The 16,841-nt window shown below is 41.4% G+C and overlaps 1 protein-coding gene across 1 annotated transcript in view; it reads left to right on the plus strand.

The window, feature by feature from the left end:
* Positions 1–2,235: 2,235 nt before the first annotated feature.
* The window catches only part of esama (endothelial cell adhesion molecule a), a 78,391-nt gene continuing 63,785 nt past the window's right edge, over positions 2,236–16,841 (plus strand). The window contains exon 1 of the mRNA XM_052046267.1: positions 2,236–2,722. Coding sequence (XP_051902227.1) covers positions 2,656–2,722 — 67 coding nt within the window. The 5' untranslated portion in view covers positions 2,236–2,655. The remainder of the gene's footprint in view (positions 2,723–16,841) is intronic.

Below are 16,841 nucleotides of genomic sequence, written 5' to 3' on the forward strand. Positions count from 1 at the left end.
CATCCATGCTTTGCGATTTGCTGTCCACAACACAGGCAGATTTTTGATGTTGACATTTCTGAAACAGCGAGGCTTCAGACTCTTGCCAATAACTAATGGCTTCTCAATCTCTCCTGTGGCACTTACACACATAACCACGGTTAAGCGCTCTTTAGCTTTCTTTCCACCAGCACAATCACTACCCTTGATAACAAGTGATTTATCAGGTAGAGCTCGATAGAAAAGGCCTGTTTCATCCATATTATAGATGTCACAGGGATCATACCCTCTTGTGAGTTGAGGTAGCCGCTGTTTCCAAGCATGGACTGTCTCAGGATCTACGCTGGCTCGCTCTCCTGTTAGCTTAGCGCCTCCAATGTTGTGCCTTCGTTTGAAACGATCCAGCCAACCGTTGGACGCTTTAAAGTCTTCGTCCTTTTCAAGCTCCTTTGCGTATTCTCGTGCCTGTTCCTGGATCATCTGTCCGCTGATAGGGATATTCTGGCTGCGCGCTTTTTGAAACCATCGCCAAGTTAGCTCGTCCACGTCGTCGTAGTCGCTTCGGTAGCACAGGCGCTTTCTCAAAGAGCTAGCGTTCGCTTGGTATGCGTCGAGGAGCTCCCGTTTCTTTTTCAAAATGGTTTGGATTTGAGTTTTTCCAACTCCAAACCGCTCAGCTAATGTTCGCTGGCTCGATCCTGGCTGCTCACTGGCTCGAATAACTTCTATTTTCTGTTGTAGGGTCAAATCAACTCTCTTCTTGCTTGCTGCCATTTTCACTCCTGCTCGTAATTATGAGGCGATAGCTTCCTCGGGACCGGATATCGCGGTCGCAATTCTGAATTCCGGGGTGGTCTCATTTCTAGGGTTTCAATACAATACAATACATAGGCGTTCTATTTGGGACTGTACAAAACCAGTCGTATTTTTAAGGTGGTCGTTTAAATGAGGTGGTCGCATAGCGGGGTTGCACTGTACTCATTTAGCCACTAGAGGGAAGCAGTACTCTATAAAACATCACTCACCAGTCTACGAGACCTCAGTCAATGCAACACGTATTCCATTGCGCCCAACCTGCGGGCCAGACGGCACTGATTTTATGACAGGGGCCGAGGGCCGGATGAAATTCGACCGCGGGCCGGATTTGGCCCCCGGGCCGGACTTTGGACATGCCTGCTCTACACAAAAATGTAGAGGGTTGTTTGAAAAAAATGCCGACCGTAAAGTTTTTTTTTCGACGTCGAAATTCTCGGTGGGTCGGGTTACTCTCCCGCCTTATTGTTTCACCGTCATCCTGCATTCGTGTGTAACAAATTCGCTTGTCTCTCGTCGAAACACAAGGCAATTGGCTAGCTGTTGCTAATCCCTAGCGGTATGGGAGGGTCCTACATGATTACTTTCTGGGCGAAAGACAGCACAGGCATTCAAATGGGATATTTTCCCGCGGCACACCTGACAATGTGTTGTCAGCGGCTTACTTATGCAGTGTACCCGCGTGTTCCCCCTCAAGGCGGCTGGATAAACGGAGGAAAAGTTTGCGGCTACGTGACAGTATCTTGCTTTATTAGAATTGGTCAGTAGTCAAGTATAACACACAGTATATATAATGGACAAACCGGACGTTGGAACAGACCCTTCAAAGTAAAACAGGCAATAATTGAGAGCATATTTGTCTGTTCACAACACAATGTCTCTCGGCACACGGGTTGAAAAACACTGTCCTATGGAAACCTTTTGTCCTATGGAAACCAGGTCACACAGAGACTAACAACCATCCACGCTCACACTCACACCTAGGGACAGTTTTGAGCGTTGATTATAACATTATCATAATTGTTATTATTCATCTGTGTATTTATTTCTTTATTTTGAGGGTCTTGCAAATGCATTGTTTATTTAGATTTTTTTATGCCGATATACATGTCCTCACTCACTCACTCACTCACTCACTCACTCACTCACTCACTCACTCACTCACTCACTCACTCACTCACTCACTCACTCTTAACGTTTATAGTGGAATGACAAATGTGCTGTCAACAAAGGTTTCAGTATAAAGGCTGCCCAAAGATTAATTTAAGAGAGATAGTTTATTTTGAAAACGGAAGTGTTACGAAATTTTGCAGCACACACTTAACACAGGATCGTTGAGCGTTGAAAGTCTCTCTCTCTCTCTCTCTCTCTCTCTCTCTCTCTCTCTCTCTCTCTCTCTCTCTCTCTCTCTCTCTCTCTCTCTCTCTCTCTCTCTCTCTCTCTTTCTCTCTCTCTGTCTGTCTGTCTGTCTGTCTGTCTGTCTGTAAAGAACACGCCGAGGACAAGTTGCCGAGTTTCTCGTGCCCACATCCGTGAGACGGTCTCTCGCACGACACGGCCAGTCACATTTTAGGCGGACACCCCGAGCGGTGAAGCTGCTTCTCGACTTTTCTTTACTCAACTCTTTTTCCACTTATCTTACAGTCGGGGACAATAATTCCTGGTGGCTCAGGTGGCTTCCATATTTCGTCACCTGAAGTGTCCTTTGGCCTGAAGCCAGCCAACACCCGTGCTGGGAGAGGGAGAGAAGCACCTGGAGTGCTGTGCCCGTCGCCAAGTGGGGAAGAAAAAAAAGCGAGAGTGAGAGAGACTGCTTGGAGGACTGAGCCAAACTCACTAGTTGAAACTGTGGCTACCTGAAACATGGAGGTCGATGGTACTTCGTGGAAACTTACTGTGCTGTTATTGACCTGCTTGTGGGGGTTGTCAGGTAAGCGAAATTATTATTTTCACATGTAATATACAGTGCCAAATATATTGGCTACATTGGTTTAAAATGTATGAAATTACAGGTGCCAGGATACCATTCAGTCAAACATAATTCCATACAGTCCTGAGAAAAATATAATTGTTCTACACCAATGAAGATATATGCATATTCATTCTTATTTCTTCATCCTGTAACTAATATTCAAATAAAGGTATTCATCATAATCAAAATATGGTAAACAACAGCAACAAAAAAACAACAACTGAATAACACAATACAAGGTGTAATTTTGCTGTGAATGGATGAGGGTGAAGAGGTTTATTTTAGAAAAACTCGCCTGTTTTTATTTATCAGGATTCAGTAAAAAAAAGTGTGTTATACATGATTATGTCTTCCAGGGTTGAATAATCCCTTTATAGCTTCTGCAACGTTGGCTCATCCACCACTCTCGAGCAACGTATTAAAACTCCTACTTTCTCTAATAACTAAACTACACGCAGCCTACTTTTCCCCTGTCATCTTTACGATTCGGAAAAAATGGGACATGGTACAAATGCTTGAGCTTATTTCAAATGTTTTATGGAACGACAAGCCATCAATTATTAATTTTGGTCAAAATCTGAAGAGCGCTGTCTGAGAAAATGATCATTTACGCAATATAGGAAATCGTTTGTCACGAGGTGTCGCTGACATTTTTTCTTTCTCGAGTGAATTTCCATGGCTGCAGTATTATAACTGTACAAGTTGTATTGTTTTTCTCGAGAGACTGCATTCAAGGTCATTTCAAAGATCCTAGTGCTGTTTTAACAGCAACACTAAAAATCCCATGCAAGGTGTTGGTTTGTGCTCATAATCACACAGTTATAAAAATGTATCTTTTTTTTTGCAGTGGGGAGGGGGGCATTGACATCATTTCTGAATGCTTTTCGAATAAACTTGTCTTACAAAACCATCCGATTCTCATGTGGGATAACTAGGACACTCGTGCTTGAGCGCGTATTAGTTTCAACTTTCAAGAGACAAGCTGGTGGCTCTCATGTTGCTCGTGAGACATAAAAGCTATGGGGCACATCACATTTTCCTTGAATTTTCTCTCAGCTACGTGTAGCCACTATGTCCATTTATACACTCTGTTGCCAAAACAATCTCATGAGCTGACATCGGCAATCTCAGGCTGGCTTGCCTCTCCCTCCTTGATCGAGGAAAGCGTGTCACCTGATAATGCTACCTGACAACTATTCCGACCATAATGATTCCATTAGATAAATCACCTCTGGGCTATTTGCAGGTACAATGTACTGAGGGGGATTAATGTTAGCTATTTACCAGCAGGTCGTGATTTAGTGTCATAGCACGACAGGACATTGGAGTCACAGTTGCTGACATTGACAATTAGTTGTCCTCCAGGTGTGTCCTGAACAGAGTCAGTGGCCAGGATCCATGGAGGAAATGGTTATGAATAGCGGCATTTAGTCACAGGAAGACTCTGTGCTCCTTAAGTCCTTGGTGTTGACATGTGTATTACAGCAGGAAGTGAGCAAACGTCCTGCAACAAACAAGATAAGACATCAATCTGTGTTTCTGTCAGAATTCTCAAAATTGTTATGCTGGTGAATGGAGAATACGACACAATATTGAACATGACTTCTATTTGTGGCTTCTTTCTCACACTTGCAAGACATTACTAGAATTTTGTTTGTGGCAAAATGCTGGTAAATCTACACTTCTTTGTTTGTTTAATCATTAAAAAATACATGGGAGATAATGGAAAGTCCATGGTGAAACTGGTGTCATTATAAAAGCTCCATGAAACCTAGAAGATTCCTTCCAAATCAACTAAACAAAGGTGACTTTGCCATGTACAGTATGTCTTATTTATCTTCCCAGCCGCTTGATCCTCACTAGGGTCGCGGGGGGTGCTGGAGCCTATCCCAGCTGTCTCCGGGCAGTAGGCGGGGGACACCCTGAATCGGTTGCCAGCCAATCGCAGGGCACACAAAGACGAACAACCATCCACGCTCACACTCACACCTAGGGACAATTTAGAGTGTTCAATCAGCCTGCCACGCATGTTTTTGGAATGTGGGAGGAAACCGGAGTACCCGGAGAAAACCCACGCAGGCCCGGGGAGAACATGCAAACTCCACACAGGGAGGCCAGAGCTGGAATCGAACCCGGCACCTTTGCACTGTGAAGCCGACGTGCTAACCAGTGGACTACCGGGCCGCCCAGTATGTCTTTTATTTTGTTTTGTTTTTTAAATTTTTTCTTGCTTTCTGATTGTGATCCCCCATTGGCAACTGTAGTTTCCACCCAGCTACAGATTTGTGTTGCACACCATAAAGAGAAGCAGAACATGCAAACGAAGTCAAAAGAGTGGTGACCAGTGTGATGGGACACATTGTGACTCATTGAGTTTTAGGGGCATCCAGTGCCTTGCTCAAGGGCACCTAAACAGTAGCCAGAATGCAGGCTAATATCTGTTCAACAACTGCTGTATTTACTAGCACCGCTTGAACTAGTTCCAAAGCCAGGTATTTTTTTTAAATAGCATTTGTACCATTTTGTCACAATGCTGTCATTACGTGGCAATAATCTCTATTTTCCTTTCTATGGTCCTCATTTCTTTGTGTCTTTTACTGGTACCATCTGTGGTTAATATTCTTCAAAGTTTACTGTTAAAATTTGGAGTCTACAAAACATTGGGGAAAGTTAGAATTCATCCATCGATTCATCTACCCATCCATCCATCCATCCATTCATCCATTTCCCGAACCGCTTAATCCTCACTAGGGTCGCGGGGGTGCTGCCTACAGCCGTCTTCAGGCAGTAAGCGGGGGGCACCCCGAACGGGTTGCCAGCCAATCGCAGGGCACACAGAGATGAACAACCATGTGCACTCACACCTAGGGACAACTTAGTGTGTACAATCAGCCTGCCATGCATGTTTTTGGAACGTGGGAGGAAACCGGAGCACCCGGAGAAAACCCATGCAGGCCCATCCATCCATTTGTGGAAAACTGTTGTCATTAAGGTTGTAGGCAAGGCCAGATTGGGACTCGTTTTCAGCCCCGGAGGTTCAGTTCTCAGACCGTGCCACTTTAGTACACATTTTAATGAAGATACTAGAGCTGTCAGTTTAGCGTGTTTTTATCGACATTAATTTAAATGAATTTTAACGGGATTACATTTTTTCTCGCAAGATTAACACGGCACACGTCACAGCGGATTTTACGTCACGCTGTAAATAAACCGGAAACAAAACAACAAGCATGCTGCAGAAGTCCTCACCCATGTCTGTTTTGCCAGCCACGGCAGCACCGAGACACTGAAAACGGATACTTAAAGAGTTTATGAAGAGGAAAGTTTACAATTAAAAAGTTGCCAGATTGTTCCACTGGCAAAACCAAAGTTACCTGTATGTTTTGCAGTCATAAACTGAGCTATCATCATAGCACGTCGAGTCTGAAATACCACTTAACCACACGACGCTGCTCCGGTGCTGACATGCTAAGCGGCTTTGTACGTGTGAACGCTCCACACAATTTGCTGTAAATATATCGATATATAAAATATATCGCAACAAAATACATCGGTGCAGCGCCGGAGCAAATGTGTGCCGTGTGAACACCCCTTATGTTGTCAGAAGCAGTTATAGATGAAAGAGAAGAGGATCAAAGTGTCCTTTCACCAGTGGATCAAACGTCATGCTGAAAATGTGCACACGTCTGCTACAAGCTAAGTTTTGAAAGCAAACACGAAGCTGTAGCATCCATTGACGAAAAGAGATATTAGTTCACTTCTCCTGTCCCATGTAATCTGCTTCAAACTCCAAGCCGCGACTCCCAGTTCGACATCCGCATCGGCGCTCCGCGCTAACGCTCCGCGCTAACGCTCCTTTCTTCTCATCGTCGGCTCCTCAAGCCTTGCATCCATCCAGCTGCAGACCGTCCAACAGCACCGATCTCTCCGCTGAACAAAGCGGGGCTGTGAAAAATGCTGCCCATTACAGGCGCAAGACACAAGCGCCCCGAGACTGTCCAGCAACGACAGTCAAATGGCGCCGACATTCCTCCCAGTCAAAAACATTGCTGGGATACCCATGCTGCCGAGAAGGCGCAACCACGAAGCACAGTCTCCTCCTTGATGAATGTCGTGGCCAAAAAAATGCTGAAAAAAGTCCACATCAGGTCCACACAACGTAACAACAAACACAAAGTGACAAAACAAACACAAAAACAATTTAAAAAAGCAAGGCTCATGAGAGCACTTGCTGACGGCTGCCTACTCGGGCGCCATCTTGGACAAGCGGGAGAAGACACTGTTTCGGGAGAGAAATAAGACACGGTTGATGAGCCTCTGACGCGATTGTTACTTGTTTGGAACTATTTTGTGTGGAAGGTTACAGTGTTCCGTGGCCATATAAATAAAGCGGGTGGAGCTTCTCTTTGTTCGTCTGACAGCGATGGTGCGCTGAAGCATGTCGAGAGTTCAGCGGTGCAGTGGTAGCGACCTAGCGAACACACTGAAAATAAAACATCTCAAGTGTTGTCATCTAACCAAGTGTAGTCATCCGAAATGATGTCTACACAAAACCGTGGAGAGACTACCTCCTTCAAGGCAAACTTTAGAAAAAGGAAGTATGCAACCATGGCTTAAATCCACTATAGGCAGAGTACTAGTTTACCTTAGATGTGCACTTTATAATGTTATATTGCTCTGTTTTGATCCCATAAAAAGAGCTGTTAAAGCAGACAAAATGTTTTTTTTTCACTGTTGTTGATGGAAAGTAATATTGCGTGAGAGATTATGTGTGAATAACTGCTCCAAGTGAAAAATGTTCATGTAAAATTTAAAATCAAAATTCTTATTTTAGTAAATATTTGCATTTTGCACAAAGAAAACTGATTCATGATTCCATGTTGATAAGAGCATTAAAATGAGGAAAAATAGGACAAAAAAATATAAAATGAAATTCAGAAACAATAAAAAACGTGTGAGTAATCACGATTCATTTTTTTGTTAATTTGAGTTAATTATGACAGTTGCATTTTATATTCGATTAAGTATTTTAATCATTTGACAGCTCTAGAAGATACACAATTTTACTCTTCTTCGTGTATCAATATAAAATATATTACCATTCCTTCCAACTAAGTTCATATTTCATTTGATAAGATAAATCAAAATATCATTCAATGTGCTCAAAAGATCATGATCAGTGTTTATTTGAATAAGTCTGAAAACATAAATCGGCAAAAGCACAAAAAGGACCAGTCGGCAACCTACAATGCCATTTGTATCATATTTGATACAAATGGCATTGTAGGATCATTATGTAACTCATTCTTTATATTACATTAAATCATCTGTATCAAATATGATACTGCAGGTTTAAAATATAATTTTCTTCCATTTATAATTTTCAGATGTAATCTACATAATGCTTATAAATGTGAATACAGAATGAATGTGTGTGACATATTCAGTTACTCTTATGGCCCGAAAACTGGATGCTGGAGCGCAGAGAGTACTGTGGCCCCACCCCCGTTTGGCAGTTCTGAGCTCCATTGGCGCAATTTGCAGAAGAAGCCAGTAAACATTTAGAGCAGGGGAGCCCAAGTCCGGTCCTCAAAGGCACCGATCCAGTCTTTTGGGATGTCTCTCTCCTTCGGCACAACCGTTTCAAATCATCAGCTCATCACCAAACTCTGAGAAGCCTGGTAATGGTTGGAGAAGGGAGACATCCAAAACAGGCTGCAAAGGTGCTCTCGAGGACCAGACTTTGGCACCTCTGCACCTGAGGTTGCAGTGAGACATATCTTCTCGTAGTACATCTGATTCCTTTATGTATAATCCATGATTTACCTGCTGATCAACTATTGTACTATTATGATTCTATTCTGGTCACACAATCAAGCAAAGGATCATTTCATTTTTTTCCCAGGTGCCTCCCACAATGGATTTTACTTATTTAACAAGGTCAATCCACACAAGCTTCAAAGGCTTCATTGGGATGAGGAGGGCAAAGCTCTGTTTTCACTGCAGATTTTCTGTGGAAGCAGTCAGTGATTTAGTAGTAAGGGTGAGGGGGTTGCAAGTTATTTTAAGCTTTTATGTATGATTCTAAACACACTTGTAGGACACTGATCCCTCACCCATTATAACTTAAAACGCCTACTTCTCATGCCTTTATATTCTCTGACAAGTTGAAAACATCTGGTCGCACATTTCTCCGTAATCGTTAAATTCGATTCTGTGGCCCTCAAGGCTGCAACAGGAAAGGCCATGGAATAGAGTTTGTCCAACGTGCACCGATGACCTTATCTCTAATTGCCTATTTCTTAGAATATTACTCAATGGATATGTCACAAAGCCCATTTCCACTTTGAACCGGGATTATGGCTGTTTGAAGCCTGCAGTCCTCATGTGTGTCCCCAGCAACTGGTGCAATTTTGATTTGAGAAAGGATTGTGGGGATTTATTGTTACATACGTAATGACACGGAAATACAACAGTGCACTTCTTCCTCCCCCTGTGGGCCAGTTGACTGTTGAAAAATGAATTCACGTGCCAGCCGCATTTGTAATCCTTTGTATTTATACTCATCAGCACTGTGCATAAGGCCAAGGAGAACAAGAACCTGCATGGAGATTAACGCAGGTTCATCCTCGCAGTCACATTCGTCACTCGTTCAAAATATTTCTAAATCGTTTTTTTACATTGCGTTTTTTTGCAATTATCTTGGTCTTAAACACCTTACTCTACTTTTATCACCTCAATTAAAGTTACATTTACCGGATTAATTATGTAATTATAATAAATGCGTAACATGGGAGTATTAGCAGAATCTTCCTACGTATGAGTTTCCTTTTTTTTTTAACCTAACAAAAAAATCATTTTCAGATCAACGATTAAATCAAGGATTAAAAATACTCTTGGTATGTAATTGCCTCAACAGAACTGTCCATATGAGACGACTGTATTGGCCTTACCTTGCCCTCAGACTGGACAAAAGAGGCTTATCTAACAAGCTATGTCTCGTGCTAGTTGTTGCGCTGTAGTGTATTTTGATTGGAGAAGATGTTGACTAGCTAATTATGATAATGCTGTTATTGTTTTATATTTTGTGTAGGGGAGACCAGGAATGATCATAACACTTTTTGTTTTCAGCAAGTGTAATTCAGTGATTCTTTCCTGCTATAAATGACATACACATGGACTTCGACTGCAACACCACAGATGATGTAAATGAATGTAAAATACATTCGTTACAACCTGCAATGAACAACGCTTATTGTGAACAGTGATTAGTACTTGGTAAGTAGGCTATTAAAAGACACTTGAAGAGTCAAGCTGTCTACTGAACAATTAAAAAAAACACTGAGCAATGTGTTTTTAAGGTGCAAAGACATTTTATAAGCAAACCGCCTAAGGCAGAATACATATTTAATTTGATGTTTTGGTCCTTGCCTGAGGTGCAGGCTTCATTGATCTATAAATTACCATTTTGACATCCGATCCACACTTCCATTGGCCGCTGGTTATGAAATTGCATCACGGTATTATCAAGTACTTAAATGATCACTTTTTAAGAACATTGACAACCCTCCCCGATGCTAGTCAGCCATTAAAAAGCTAGGCTATTTATGTATTTAGTTGGTTAGTTAGTACATTTAGTTTCAAAGCTAGCACAAATACAACAAACCAAATTAAACCAGAGAAACTACCGGTACTACTTGAATTTATATAAGTGAAACAATTATATCTATGGGCACTATGCAAAACCCCCCCCCCAAAAATTGTGTTGAAAATGTATAATTTTCTGACTTGATAAATAGTTACTTGGCTCCAGAACAGACATTTTTCAACTCAGCTGTCTGTAGACAGGTCACCATTGCAAAAGAGAATGTTATGTTTTTGTTTAGATTACATTTGGTTTTGTTCCTTCGTGCCCTTTTTGTCTTCACCTATTGTCGTCATCCGGTCCCTTGTGTTAGCCAATCAGGTCCCTCAACCCTTTGTGTCTCATCCAGGTGTTTCTCATTGTCTCGTCACTTTGCTTGTATTTAGTTCCCTGGGTTCTCTCAGTCTTGGTTGGATTCTGTGTGTGTCTGTGTGCGCCTGTTATGTTTTCTATCTGTCGTATGTTTTTTTTTTTTGGCTACTTTGGTTGACTGTGGTTTTCAGGACTTTGCTTGAGTACTTCAGTTAGTTTTTTTCCAGTGTACTCCTGTTTGTATTTTTGTTAAATACATTTTGCTCAGTCCACCATGCCTCCTCCTGCCTGCCTGCTTTTTGGGGTCCTCTACCTACCGTCACGCAAAACGTCACAGCGGATCTGTTATCAATTGCCTTACCGAGATAAATAAATGTTAAATAAAAATAAATATACAATTGCCATACAAACCTATCTATCATGGGAGGTGGTGCACAAATTGTTGCATGTGTCACTTGTTTGTCAATGATTAAAAAACAATTTTGTGAATCATTGTTGACAAATTAGGGGCAATTAAAATTGTACTGGCAGGTGTACTGCATAGTCTGCGAACGGGACACTTTCAGTATACAGCCATTGTGTGTGTGTGTTTCGTGTGCGTGTACATATGCGCATGCGCGCACATTTTGAATGGGATGGGGGAGTTGCTGATGACTGTCCCTTGGCTGGGACATCCCATCTCCATCCATGGAGCCAGAAGGAAAATGGCCTCCTCTTAGGGGTCATGAGAAAGTTACTGCTTGACTTTCCCATCGTTGGGCTCTGGCCTAGGCACTCTCTTCAAGACACACACACACTTCCTTTCTTCTTTTTTCTTTTTTTTTTTTGCTGATATTATGATACCTACAAATTTGGTGCGAATTATTTCCGGCACCGTGTTCTCCTTTACCATTTTAGGAATAGTTCAGTTCATCAGGATTATGTCGCAATCCAAAATAAATGCAATTCACATTGTTTAACAGAAAATACATTTTCAGTCAAAGTTTTAAGACTGATCTGCTGCTGAATTGCATACACATACTAGACGAACGCTACATTCACACTGCATGGTGTGATGCCCAAGTCGGATAGTTTGTTAAATTCGATCTTTTTTATTCTAAAGAAATGCAACATCTAATGTGAACGCAAGGCATCCATGATGTGACATGTCTGCGCACAAAGTATGAAATTGACTGACGTGTCCAAAAAGACAACGTCACGCGGCACATTGTTTACGAAAGTTAATATGGACCCTTGTGAAAGGGATCATTCATCATCACATATCTCCAGAGTAGTGAGACGGGATGATTTAGAAATATTTTGGGGAAATGAGGTGGCTGGTGTCATTTCATGGAGACATCTACTAAAGATGACATCACGTCATTGCCGCGCATAAGAAACGAACCAGTCTGCATGGCTGAATTACTATCACCAATCAGTCAAATTTATGCTTCATGTTTCAAATTGGATTAAATTAAAATCCAATATAAAGACAACAAATATGCAAAACAATTTAGCAGATTCACAGATAATTGTCAGTGTAGTCTCCTGAGCTAAGCACTTTTTTTCCACTTGCGCAACGCACATATTTGACTGAAATATACAGGTAGGTCAGATGTGTATGGAAGAGCGTTTACACTGCAGGCACATGGCATTCATACCCGATTTATATACACATTTGGAAGACACCCAGTTTGGATTTGAAAAAATTGTACTGTTCACAAAGCATGAAAAAAATCTTATACATGTCGTATATGGGCTAAAAATTGGAATTGAGCTGCAGTGTGAAATTAGCCTCATACACAGTTGGGTGTGGCAGTACTTTGACTATACTTTAGCTCATAAATATTTACAGCATAAGAAACCTCAGATTGCCAGGTTGCTTTCACAAAACATATCCTGCCAGCCTTTGAAATGACCACGGCATAACAGGCCACAAATATCAGATTTTAAGTAAATATTTTACTTCTCGGTATAATAAAGTGAGACTAAGTTCATTTTACACCATAAATTCATGTAGCTTGTCTTGACAGCACTTTTTAGTGCAGCACAATTTAAATATTTAAGAGAGAAGAGCTTTTATATTTAAAAAAATCCACTTCCATTATGGAACCAACTTTAACACTTGGACGATGGCAAGAAATATTTCAGTGGAGAGCACCCTATATCAGTTTTTGTTCTGCTCAACCATTGATTATGTGATCTTTTGAACTCTTGCTCCCTCTTTCGTTCGACTCAAGGACACCCCCCATCAACATCCATCGTTTTTGTCATTGTTACATTCGTTCAAAAGTCATAAACACCGTGTATTCGAGAGTTGCTGTCTTTCAGTACTGGCTAGTACATAACTTTTCCACAACCAACTCTCCTGTCCTCCCTCAAACCCTGTTCACCCATTCCTCTTCCAGAATCAAGTCATGTCACTTCTCCTCTGGCAACCCAGGTATCCAGATTTGAGGTCAGCAGAACACAGAAATTGTTCCATTCCACAAGAAAAACAGGAGTCTCCTGTGTTACTGACAACACTTCAGAGCTGGTCCCTTAATTATGGGGAGAGCATAAAGTGTCCATTCTGATTCTCTACTTATCTCCTCTCCTCACCCAAAATCAACCTTGCAGGAATGGGCAACCTTGCACCCAGTTGCGGTACACCCTCAAGATCCCTCCTGCTTGCTGTCACCCCCTACCACACAAATATTGAGGACTCCATTCCCCACATTTAGGGATTGAACCAACTAGTCTGGTGTCCACCTTACCACATTGATGGTTATACCTTGAAGACAACATGTTGTGGGTTCACACAGCAAACTAGCAGCAGTGCCTCAAGTGTGTGTAAATAAGATAAGATAAGGAATCCTTTATTAGTCTCGCAATGGAGAAATTCCCAATTCACAGCAGCAAAGTTATGAAAGGAAGAAGTAGAAGAACAAAATATAGGAGCTGCTGGATGTTTTACAAAAGATATCGGTAGCACAATCAATTGTAAAATATGCCAGTCTTTCTTCAAATACAATAATGCATCTGCTAACACTAAGTGAAGAAGAACCTCAAATCCTTATGTCGGCCATCAGCAAATTTTCCAATTGCCCTTCTGTAAAGGTGAAAGTACAGATGGTATTCTGTCATGTCTGCTTTGACCAGAGATATCCAAATCAATTAGTTGTACATCTTACTACTAAACTTGGATAAAAAATAAAATAATGCTCCTGTGAACTTAGAGACAAAGTCTTGAGTGACGTAGATGCTCTGAAATAATTAGTGCTTGAGACAGAAGCGGCACAGTGAGGAACCTTGGTATCATCTATGACCAGGCTTTATCACTCAACTCATATATACAAAGTGTCAAGGACAGCAGACTTTCATGTGTGTAACATAAAAATAGCAAGACATTTCTTGCCATGAGGCCAATGTTGAATACCGAGTGCACATGCGACTCCAGGCTGGTTAACTGTAACTCTCTTAAAAGTCTGTTCCAGCAAGTGGTTAACGACCTTCCAAACTGGTCTAAAATTCTGAAGCCCAAGTAGAAGTCACATGCTAGTGTCATTTCACTAGCTTCATATGAAATTTAGACTCGAAATCCAAACTCTTTCTCAAGTAACATGAACAATCTACAAGAAAACTACACCCCCTAAACTCCCATCTGCTTGTGGTTCCTAGAATATGCAAAAAGAGAACGGAACTTAGGTCTTCCAATTATCAAGCTTCTTGTCCGATGGTGCCGTTTTCCAGATTTGGTCAGAAAGGCCGACATATAAGACTGTATAAGAGCACACTTAAATCACTCCTCTTCAATAAAGTGAATGGCCGGGGATGATTTATAGTGTAATTCCTACTCTCCTGTTTGCTGTTCTGGGTGTTAGACGTCTTGCCACACAGACGCGCGATACTGGGTGAAAGGCTGTCTCCCAATTGCTTGCGTTACATGCACAGCCAATTACATCATCCGCAAAGGGAGAGCTTGTTCTGTATAAATGCATGGACCCAATCCATCATCCATCAATTATCTGATTCGCTTATCCTCACGAGGGTCGTGGGCGTGCTGGAGCCCATCCCCGCTGACTTCGGGCAGTAGGCGGTGTACACCCTGAACCGGTTGCCAGCCAATCGAAGGGCACAGATAAACGAGCAACCATTCGCACTCACAATCATACCGAGGGACAATTTTGAGTGCTCCATGAACTTGTCGTGTATATTCTTGGAATGTGGGAGGAAACCGGAGTACCTGGAGAAAACCCACGCAGGCACTGGGAGAGCATGCAAACTCCACACGGAAAGTGTGGAGCTGCTTCGGTTGGCTGGGAATACATAGCGTTCCATCCCACAACAGCGCAAAATGGTGCAAATGCCCTCTTCCAGCGGTGCGAGTCTACGATACCAAATATCAAAGGAAAGAAAACTCCACCCATGCACATAGTTGGTGTGCTTTATGGTAGACCTGCACTGAACATGAAAATGGGGCCTCGAATCTCTTCGTATTCCTCTTGACATGTTACACCTCCTTAGAGTATTTCTTTTTCACTGTCCTGTGATGCCAAGTGCATACTCATATGGGATTCATTTGATCTCTTAATAAGTGAACAAGAGGTTCAAGACCTGCCATGAGCAAATTGCACCAAGATATGTTCTTGTTATTATGCACGGATGTGTTAGACAAGGAGGTTGGTTGAAAAATTGAAAGGTACGTTGCTATCTAGCTAGGATACCAGAATGTTTCGTGCCCAATTAAAAAAAGTAAAATCCAAAACGGCAAAAGCTAAAAACATATTTGACTGTTTCCCTCTAATCGTAGAACTGTTGCATTATTAAATAAGACATGCACACAGAAGTGGTCGAGTGAGCAAATGATCCAAGATGCCTGTGCCTTGGACAGATGTTGCAACCATGAGTCAACAACAACTGCCTCCTAACATCCCTTTGACCTGTCCATCAAAAAAAAAAACGTTAATAAAGCCCATGACAGACGGGAATTGAGGGCACGGGCTTAGACAAGATAGGCTGTGTTCAATTACTCTTACTTGAGGTATTTATTTGGGGGATGGGCTGAGAAGCTGATGCACTTATGACAACCGGCACATTGACATAATCCTGGATTCCTACTTGAAAAGTACTTTCCAGGTCGTGTCGCAAGGCAGGCAAGCATTGTGTAAATTAGGGGTGGGAGTCACACAGTACCCAATGATGTGATAATATTGTGATATTTAAAGTGATTGTGATATGCAAGCCACATCATTGATACATTAAAATAACCATAAATCAAGAAGATGAATGCTTGTGTAATTGGTGTTCTTGCACATAACAAAAATATAGATTAAAGAATAAAATATTGTTTGTAAATAACTTTCAGGCTGTGTTGCGCCAACATGGTTTGATTTAATCTTAAGATTAGCTCTGTATGAGAGATTAGTAAAACCAAGTTTAATTAAAATGAGCTGATCAGTTTTTCAAATTAAACAGCTCTGTTAGCAAAGATGTTTGCCAGTAACTTAGTTTTTCTTGATGGGTGTGCACCGTTTGCCGCGTGTACGCACACATGACTTTAGCGTCTCAGAGAGATACGGGTTTACATTGTTGCTAGCTCACAAAAATGTTAGCCTAACTTTTTTTTTTGTTTGACGTTAGAATGGCTTGGCAAACGAGCTGAAACTTTTCCTCCTTTGATGACGATTAAATGTAACCTTGGTTTAAGACTACAAATTAAACAGATTTAATTAAATAGAGGTTTAAATGTTATCTGGTTTATTTTAAACTAGGTTAAATTTTAACCATGATTCAATCTAATTTTAAAGTTTAACCTTGTTGGTGCATTCTGGTCTCTATCTGGTATGTTCAATTAATATTTTTGTGTAAATATTGTGATGAAAATGGAAGATTTCAAAGTAAATGAGTGTCTCCACTGGTTAGTTATCCTTCGCCTGACTTTCTGTTTAATCTTGCGTGAACAAAGCACATTGGAATGGATGTCTGCAAAATACCGAAGGATCTTTTTCATCCTATGGTGTGTCATCATTTTCTGTTGCCCTTTATTGTATAATGAGCAATATCAATCTGAAATTATATTTGCCATTAATTTCAGAGTGTTCATTCTTTAACTCTCCACACATTTAATTGCTTTGGGTATGTTGTTGCATCACTATGCGA

Source organism: Hippocampus zosterae, chromosome 16, assembly GCF_025434085.1.
Source record: "Hippocampus zosterae strain Florida chromosome 16, ASM2543408v3, whole genome shotgun sequence".
In the NCBI taxonomy this organism is placed as follows: Eukaryota; Metazoa; Chordata; class Actinopteri; order Syngnathiformes; family Syngnathidae; genus Hippocampus; species Hippocampus zosterae.